Source organism: Nuphar pumila, chromosome 5 (genome assembly GCF_984573655.1).
Source record: "Nuphar pumila chromosome 5, dmNupPumi1.hap1.1, whole genome shotgun sequence".
Lineage (NCBI taxonomy): Eukaryota > Viridiplantae > Streptophyta > Magnoliopsida > Nymphaeales > Nymphaeaceae > Nuphar > Nuphar pumila.
Window position 1 is genome coordinate 107,836,931 of NC_143253.1, and position 8,982 is coordinate 107,845,912.

The following is an 8,982-nucleotide window of genomic DNA, read 5'->3' on the forward strand; positions in this document are numbered from 1 at the left end:
AGACTCACATTCTCAAACTCGTATTTCACTTATTTTTTCACGAGTGATATCGTGAAATGATTATGATGGATTTCATTCTTTAATCTCAAGATAATGTTAGGACTCACATTTATCTCATAGTAAGCATGCAACGATGTAGGGTCTCCACATCGTTAAATCATCGGTGGCCCACTCTCCATAGTGGTTGCACTCTGACCGCAAACAAGGTAGCCCTTACCAAAGGTTGCCACTCCCAGGATTTAAGAGGTTATGCATGTTAATCTCAAAATATTCATTCATACAACATGAATAGAATAAAAATGAGACTCAAGTCTAAACACAATCTCTTTAAATGCATGTTATTAGCAATTTATCTGATAGATATGCTATCATAAATTAATCTTTCTAACATGCATGACATACAATAACTAACATGTATTTCATAATTAACATGTATATGTAATCATCTCATAATATCATGTATGGTCAATTTATGCATATCATTTTCATACTTAAAAGCTATCATGTTAATTCATAACAACAACAAGAAACGTAAATATATTTATTCACACCTAAAATTACTTATAATATCTCTTATCTCGAGTGCAAATACTATGGTCTAGTCGCAATCAAGTCTCACGATGCTCTAACAGTATGATATGGTCATTACATAAACATGCTCGTATTAATGCACAAACCTCTTACAGAATTACCAAAATACCCCTCCCAAATTAACTCATGAAACCTTAATTTTTTATGTCTCTAATTTGACTAAAACCAATGGACAAGTAGATTTTCCTCTACGATACAAGTTCAATGCACCAAACCTCACTTAATTCTAAGTTCGGAGTGCAAAGTTATGTCTATTTTACCAAAATAGATCTCGAGTACCCATAAAGGTATTTTGGTCATTTCTAAAAAATCGAAAATAATTCAAACTCAATTCAGGACAAATATTGATCTGGATCCAAAATTGTGTGACTGGATCCAGATCCATAACTCATCTAGATCCAAAACTGTCTGACTGAATCTAAAACATTCTAACTGGATCCAGACCTAGTTCTGATCTGGATCCAGAACTGATCCAATCATATTCAATTCTAATCTAGATCCAGAACTTATCCAAACCAGATCCATTTCTGTTCTGGATCCAAAGCAATCGGCCTAGATCCAAACTCATATCTCTTTGGATCTGGTTTAATTTGGATCTATCTAGATTGATTGGATCGGACTGGATCCAGATTTGCTCTGATCCAGATCCATTCAAAATGGATTTGAGACTTTGTCAAACCGAACTGGTTCAGTCTGACCCAGTTTAATCCAAACCGGTTCAGTTCAGTCTGAACCGAATCAACCTAAACCTGTTTGACCAAATTTTTTTGTTTTTAAGAACCATCTGGTTCGGTCTGGGTGTGACCCAGATCGACCTGGTTTGGTCTGGGTCGCACCAGACCAAACCGACCCTCTTTTTTTTTATTATTAAAGTTGGCTCGGTCTGGGCGTGACCTAGACCGGCAGGTTCGGTCTGGGTCGTGCCCAGACCGACCCAGTTCCGCGATAAAACCCAAAAGCGAAAGGGGCAAAGCCCCTTCCATTTTTTACATTTGCAGAGGGTCGGCCCACTCTCTCTCCTTCCTCCCTGTGGGAGAGGATTCGGCCACCGGCATCGGACAGCTGGCTCTCTCTCTCTCTCTCTCTCTCTCTCTCTCTCTCTCTCTCTCTCTCTCTCTCTCTCTTAACCTCTATTTTTATTACAGAAACTCATAAGTAGCCATAGCTTTCGGCCCCCCTTTTGCCGAGAACGTAAAGAGAAACGAAGAAAAAGAAATTGAGGCTTACCTCATCGCCGGATTTCGGTGAGCCTTCATAACCCCCTTTTTTTTTTCTTCACTCTACCACTTCCTCTCTGCTCACTTGGGGCGAGATGGAGGGCCTGCGTGATGGCTTTTATAGCCCTCACTCAGGGTGAGGATAACCCTCACCCTCCCACGGATTGTGGGGGTGAGGTTTATCCTCACCCCCTCTCGTAAAGGCGGTTCCCCCAAAAAAGGGGTAACCATCATTTTTTTTTGTTCATCCCCTCCAACGAAATCGTTGGAGGGGGTTTACAGAAGTTAAAAAATTTATTTTCCTCTAAAAGATGTTTAAACTTTTTTTTTTTTTTTGCTTCTGAAAATGACTTGTACAGCAGTACTTTTCATTATTGGTCTTATTAGCAAAAAAAAACATAAAAACGTTAGTAAATTTATGGACAATATTAACATATATCTTAGATGCAACAAGGTGCATCTTCAAACAAGCCACTGATTGAATTTGCTTTATTTTTTCATTTATCAGGATGTCTTGCGCACCATCCACATTAATAGTCAGTGCCCAATAAGCACATATAGCAGAGAACATTATCTAAGCCTTTGGCAACTAAATTTGGAAAGATACAAAGCAATTGAGAAGCCTTTACCTCTCTTATTTTACTAGAGCAAACAACAGACTCTTTATTTTTTGAGAGAGAAAATAGAGTGTTAGATATGTGCTTTATAGTTTTTCATTTCTTGCAAACAATTCCACGCCCGCTTAATCCACTTCCACACTCCAAGTTTTCATATTCACTAGCAGTTGGCAATTCACCACCCATGATGTGTCTGAACCTTGAGACAGCGCAGTCGGCTGTGAATAGGCCCGACGACGTGAACTCGAGGTCACCGCCCAAGACCGGCATAGGCACGCCGATCTTAGCTCGGCTCTTGTAGTTTGGTGCATATGTCTGGCCCAGCACACCGCTCACATCACCACTTAGTGAGTAGAACTTGAAGCTCAAGTCTAGATGGGCAAAGCAATCATCATCTGTTATCCCATAGCGGTGGATCCTCGACTCCTCCTCAGTGATTGGAACCACTATTGCTGTTATCTTGAAGTTGTTGGTGACCTCTATGGTGATCTCATTAGCTTCACTCACACGAGCAATGGTGAGTTTAGGTGCTGTTTCAGTTCCCCAAGTTGCTTCTTCCTGGTTTGGGAGGAACACTGGTTGGCCATCAAAGGCAATGGCGAATTGATCAACATTCTCCTCCCATTTTGCTACCTGTTAAGAACATAGTCACAAATCTCATTTTTGGGAAATCTCGACCAGAAAAAGTGTGGTGATATTTTCAAAATCTAGTTGTTTTAAGAAAAGTATTGGTCTCTGAGAGAGAGAGAGAGAGAGCGAGGATCAGGTGCAATCACGTAGCACACTTTGATTGTGCCCCAGCACCTGACTGCCCTACATCTGGGGTGTAGCCTGTCGGCTGTGCGTCCCAACATAAGACGGAGGGAAGATAAAATACAGCAACAAAGTGTTCAATGTGATTGCACCTGGTCTGCTCTCTCTCTTTATATATATGTGTACACCTATCACACATTTGCTGGCTTTAGTTTGGTAAAACCCTTAAAGTCCTTCTAACACCAAAGAGTACTCCCATATTCCGTCTTGTGGCAAAGGTTGCTTTCAGTGTATTTCGAATCATGTTCATCCCATGTCAGGTGGGGTCTTGTGACTTGGTGATCCCATTTCTCTAAGGCGTGGTTCTGTGTTCGAGGCCAAAACACATAGCGTTTGTCCTTTTAATGGGGGGGAGAGAGGGGGCTCCCATTTTTTTTACAGGCGGGGTAGCCACTACGTAGCTTTTTCCCTGGTGGGGCCTCGTCACCGGATCTGCTCACCATTTCTCTACTAACTTCCATTCCCTTTTATGGGTCATATTTCTCCTTTCTTTTCTATATCTCTACTAAAAAAAAGAACAAATATAAATGAAATAGATCAAATTAAAGAGGTACACTTTCATGGATCATTCCTTACCTTTTTGGCACCTAACAACAATTGGTGATTATCAAAAAGGACTCCAATGGACTGAACCCATGTGAAATCACGGGTCATTCCTTCCACTCTCTTCCCAATGAAGTGTGCATTGATGTGGAGGTTGGAATCAGAGAGCAAGCAGAAGTCCTTGTCCTTCTTGCCATGGAAGTAGAAGGTGATGCCATCCCCACCAATGAATCGAGGGTCCTGGCACACTGCTCCTGGCTTGTTGCAAGCTAAAACCACAAGAAGGAGAAATTTTGCATAAGCAATATTTCCCACTTTTGTTATTTTGGAGTTCATGAACTTGGAAAATAATGATGTTGGAGTTCATGAACTTGATTGATAGTAACAAAAAGTTCATGAACTTTTTTAATATGTTTAACGTGTGAAAGATATCGTAAGCAAAATAACCAATATGAATTTAAGACTCCAGCCAAGTTCTTGGCTAGGACTTGCATGGCCAAGTCAACTAAAATCCCAAGACTAGTTTGGCCAAACATGAAATAAAGCTATACTCACTGCATATGGGCTTGCAAGCTGCGCAGTCTACAATGCAGTCCTTGGGACAGTGAGGAGGGCAGTAGAATGACACTTTGTAGCATGCCTTGTAAGCCTTGTGCTTGCATGTATGCTTTGTTGGCTTGATGAGTTTGGCTGCCAGGGCAACCTCAGTGAGGATGAGGAATGAGAGGAAGATGGAGATCCCCAGGCCCTTCCTTGAAAAGGATGGGGAAGCCATTTTTTCACCTAAAACAGTGTCTATCAACCTGCTGCCCTACAAGTGGAGGATACTACCTCACGGGATGAGAACAACCCTAGCTTTAAGTGCCCTTTTATAAGGGTTTGGGACTAGAAGCTCACAAGTGAATCTTATATCAAAAACAAAAAACAATTCATTGTTGCTTTAAAAATAGGAAAACAAATGGATCAGATCTTGTGAGAATCATGATCCAAAATCTGACACTTTGGTTCTGGCTATGACGCTTAGGATCCAAATTTTTGTTGGGTTCAGATGTGGGACTCGATTAACGGAATTATTTGTGCATGTAGTACGGATCCATATCAATATTTTATATTAGATTCATGTTCAAATTAGAGCCAGATCCAATCGTCTTTGTACTTTTTACATGTAAAAAGCTTTGTTTCCATTCTATCCAGTATTACCATGTAAATATGGATCTGGATACAACTCTACTTCATATTATTTGTATCAGACTCAAATATAAACAGAAAATAATTGTATTGTCCTTGCAAAATGGTGTGCTTTCTAAAATACCTAGCAATTTGACAAAATCTGCCATATATTCAAATTTTGATTCTCTACTTTTTTAAGATGTTTTTACCCCTATGCAAATATAGCATGACGGTCGCAACTCATACTCGCGAATGTGCCCAAAAAGTGTGAACTTTTTACTAAAAAATGGCTTAGGCTGAAGGACATTGCAAATATAGTACAACCTTCGCAACTCATACATGTGAATATCTCCAAAATATGTGAACCTCCTTTTACTAAAAAAATCATATTTGAAGACATTTACATGCATGATTTGCAAATGCCCTCTCTCTCAAATATGAGTTATGAATGTCCTGCTATGTGTGTGTGTGCTCTTAAAAAATCTATAATTGAAATTGGATTTTGTCAAATTGCTGGGTATTTTGAAAATGCATCATTTTGCAAGGACAGTACAATCATTTTCCAAAATATGAATCTACCACATGCAGTTCAGATTCAGATTTGGATCAAGCATTATGAGAACCATACGGAACCCGTTGGCATGGTACTTATTATAAAGTGGATCGGCCACGCAATCTGGTCCAGTACTATCCAATGGAAGGGCACATTTCCCAACACCATTCCCATGACAGAATTGGAATGGCGACCTGCCCAACCGTCCCATGTGATCTCATATCAGGTGGCTTCAATAGGGGATTTGTGGTTTACCAGGATGAGGCTGTAGGAAGTTCCATGATACTCCCTAGCTTAAGGATCCCAAAGCCCCAAGTTAAGGTAACAACAATGAACTTACACATATTCAAGTGATTTCAATGGGGGTAGACCAAGAAATCACATGGGGGAGTTGTGATTAATTTGCACCCTTCCCCAAAATAATTAAAGTGACTCCTGATCTTTGTGCCCTAGGGTCTGTAACCTAACTGAAAATTTTGGCATAGGCATGCTTGTGATGCAGTGCTCCGGTTTTATACAATATAATAGCAGGAAGCGTGGGAGTGAACTCAGGTTCGTGAGATGCATAGAAACTGCCTTGATAGAAGGAAATTTGTTATTAAATGTCATAGCGTTTTGACTTGGACCTGGGTTGATCTGTATATCAATAGTAAATGGAATCAGGTTTTCTGGACCTCACATGTGCTGAGAAACCAGAATGCTGCAATCCGCTGAGCTCGGTTAGTAAAGAGCTCGTTGGAACTAGTATAAAATATTCTCAGCAAGCAGAACACAAACAACGGGTGTTCAGCTGTAATAAATATATTCCTGCTAGATATATTTTATATCACAATATTATGCAGTATAAACAGTCAAAATGCTTGGCTTGCAATCCATTAAGTTTAAAATTCAAATCCTATTGCTAGGCGCTTTGAAACCATATCTTTATTTATAAATAAGTAGATTGTGTTAGGAAAACCACGAGCAAGAAACAACCAAGAGGAAACAAAGAACAAGAACAATCTAACGAAACACAAGAAAAACACAGATTTACGTGAAAAAACCTCTCCTCAAATTCGAGAGAGAGTAAAAAACCACGGCCGCCCAGAGAGAAATCTTATTACTCTTATCAGACAATTACAAGCTAGGAAAAGAAAAGCGAGAATATAAACAAGGCAAGGGCGACAACCCTAACCCTAACCAAATCGGGTCTGATCCACTGAAAACTGGGTCTCAAACATAAGTCCCAAAAAAATTTCTTCTGGAGGGGGGGCGCTGCCCCCCTATAACCCCCCGCCAGGGGCGGCCCCCCCTGGACCCCTGACCGCGCAGCGGGAGCCGCGCCGGGGGGAGCCCCCGGACCCCCTTCGTGCAAGGGCAAAAACAGTGAATCAGGCTCCACAACTCATCAGATTGGAGCTTGGCTCAATAGGTCTACGGTTCAAATCCTATTACTTCCAGCTCTGAAACAATATAGCTTTTTTAATGAATGAACCTGCTTAAATTTGGCTCATTTAGCTCAAGCTCATCATGAGCTTAAGCAATTGGGTCGACTCATTACAAAAACGAGCCAAGCTCAAACACTTCATGTTTGGCTTGTACAGCTGGTTTACCAGCCGCATTTCATATGGGACTTGAGAAGTGCTTTTGACTTAAGCCAAACTTTAGGCATTATTTGGAGTTGGTTACGACTTTGATGACTTGGAGTTGGTTAACTCAACTGAGACCTTAGGACCCACTCTATGCTAGGCTTTTGAGCTGACTTAATAAGCTGGTATGTTTTGTCAAATGTATAGGCCTATGTTGTTCGATTAGTTTGCCTATTGTGTGTGGCTAAGGAGTCGGGATCAGGTGCCATCACATGGCACACCTACTGCTTTCAATCTTTGGCTGACAGTCTGTCAGTAGTGGGGGGCCCAAAAGCAGATGTGGAGGGCAGCCAGGTGGCAGAGGCACACTCGATCCTGGCTCGAGGCTAGGTGGGTCGGCTTAATGTTATTTCAAGTTGAAGGATATTGCGAGATATTCGAGGTATGTGTCCCTTGCCTCAAGGTCAAGTCAAGGGAGAGTACTCATGAAGTTTTACTCAAAGTCCGCTAGTAATAGAAAGTTGAATCATAACAGTGGTTTCTCTTTGTTATAAAAAAAAAAAGGGTCATTCAGTTAACCTAGGGTTAATCACATGGGCCAGGATGGACTCCTCCTACAGGACACTGATGACAACTAGGGTGAGTGCATGCAGCAAATCACCAGAATCTCTGGCAGATATCCAAATCAAGAGGGTGTCCAAATTACATAGTTCCCAACAGCCCATTGTAGTTTTTTTCTCATTCCAAGGGCAGCTATATTGGAACTAAATGCCACACTTTACATGGTAATCAATAGAATATTGGGTTTGTTGGGTAATGTTGTTCCTCCTCCTCCAAGAAAGCGTGCTTGCAATCATATCTGCAAGATGTACCCGATACCATCTCGTCTAGGTTTTCCTTCTTAGCAAACGTGAGTAATAAACATAGCCGTTTTTTTACAGGCAAGCTGTGGTTAGGCACACCATTGGGTTTGGAACTTGCAATGTCCCAACACGTGGTGGCGTGCACTAACAGCTCCTAGCAAATAAGCATAGGTTGTCTTGGTTAAGATACACCGCACTTAAACCTCCCTTCTTGTAGACCAAGCAGTGGGAGATGCTTTTTTGGGGGGAGGATTGGGAGCAAATTGCCGAAGCAGGTTATATGTTACCCCCCCGAACAGGGCCGGTAGCTCCATCTCATGTTCGGGGGTTCCCAAATAACGCCACGTATAAGATGCAAACCGGCATGTATCTCCATGTGTGTCCGCATCACATTGCATCGTAATTTGGTGCCGTCGCAAAGACTTAAGTATCCTTTACCGCCATTCTCTTCCTCTTCCTGGAACGGACATAAATGCCCTCCATCTAGAAAACTGAGTCGGCGGTTTGTGAAAAGGACAAAACTGCCCTCCATCGTTATTGTGTCAAAATTTTCAACAAAGTTTGTGTATGTAGCAAGTTGTATGTTGTAGGATTTAAATAGTTCAAAATAATTCATTCTCGCCCTAAGCAGAAAACTCTACCGGAGCATACTTTGCCTTCGTCTCTTGTCGTCGGATCCTCTGTTGCCTTCTGCTGTTGCCGTCGGATCATCCTTTCTTTTGTTTTGCTACCGCCAGAGCATCCGTTTCCGTCTTACGCGATGTCGTAGCATCGTTGCCACCATCTGTTGCGTATACGTTCTTACTGTTTCTTACTCTACAGTTGGAATATCCAAAATCCTATCGTTTCGGTGAGTTTCGTGTAAGGTTTCGTTATTCAATCTAAAGGTTGCTTCTTATACAACGATTTGTAAGTTTGATAAATCTTACAACGATGTGTACTTATGAACCCAAATATTGCGACGATTTAGAATCATGATGATCGTTTAATGTATTGTACAGGTTAGCAATGTCTGTGGCTTATCAGAGTAGAGATACCCCGTCGTTC

At 41.3% G+C, this 8,982-nt stretch overlaps 1 protein-coding gene across 1 annotated transcript; it reads right to left on the bottom strand.

Moving 5' to 3' along the window:
* Positions 1-2,521: 2,521 nt before the first annotated feature.
* On the bottom strand, positions 2,522-4,556 carry LOC149838053 (uncharacterized). The gene is made up of 3 exons (XM_090008181.1): positions 4,337-4,556; positions 3,815-4,050; positions 2,522-3,058 (listed from the first exon to the last, which is right to left on the bottom strand). The coding sequence occupies exons 1-3, from the start codon at positions 4,554-4,556 to the stop codon at positions 2,522-2,524; spliced, it is 993 nt and encodes a 330-aa protein (XP_089864307.1).
* Between the last annotated feature and the right edge of the window lie 4,426 nt (positions 4,557-8,982).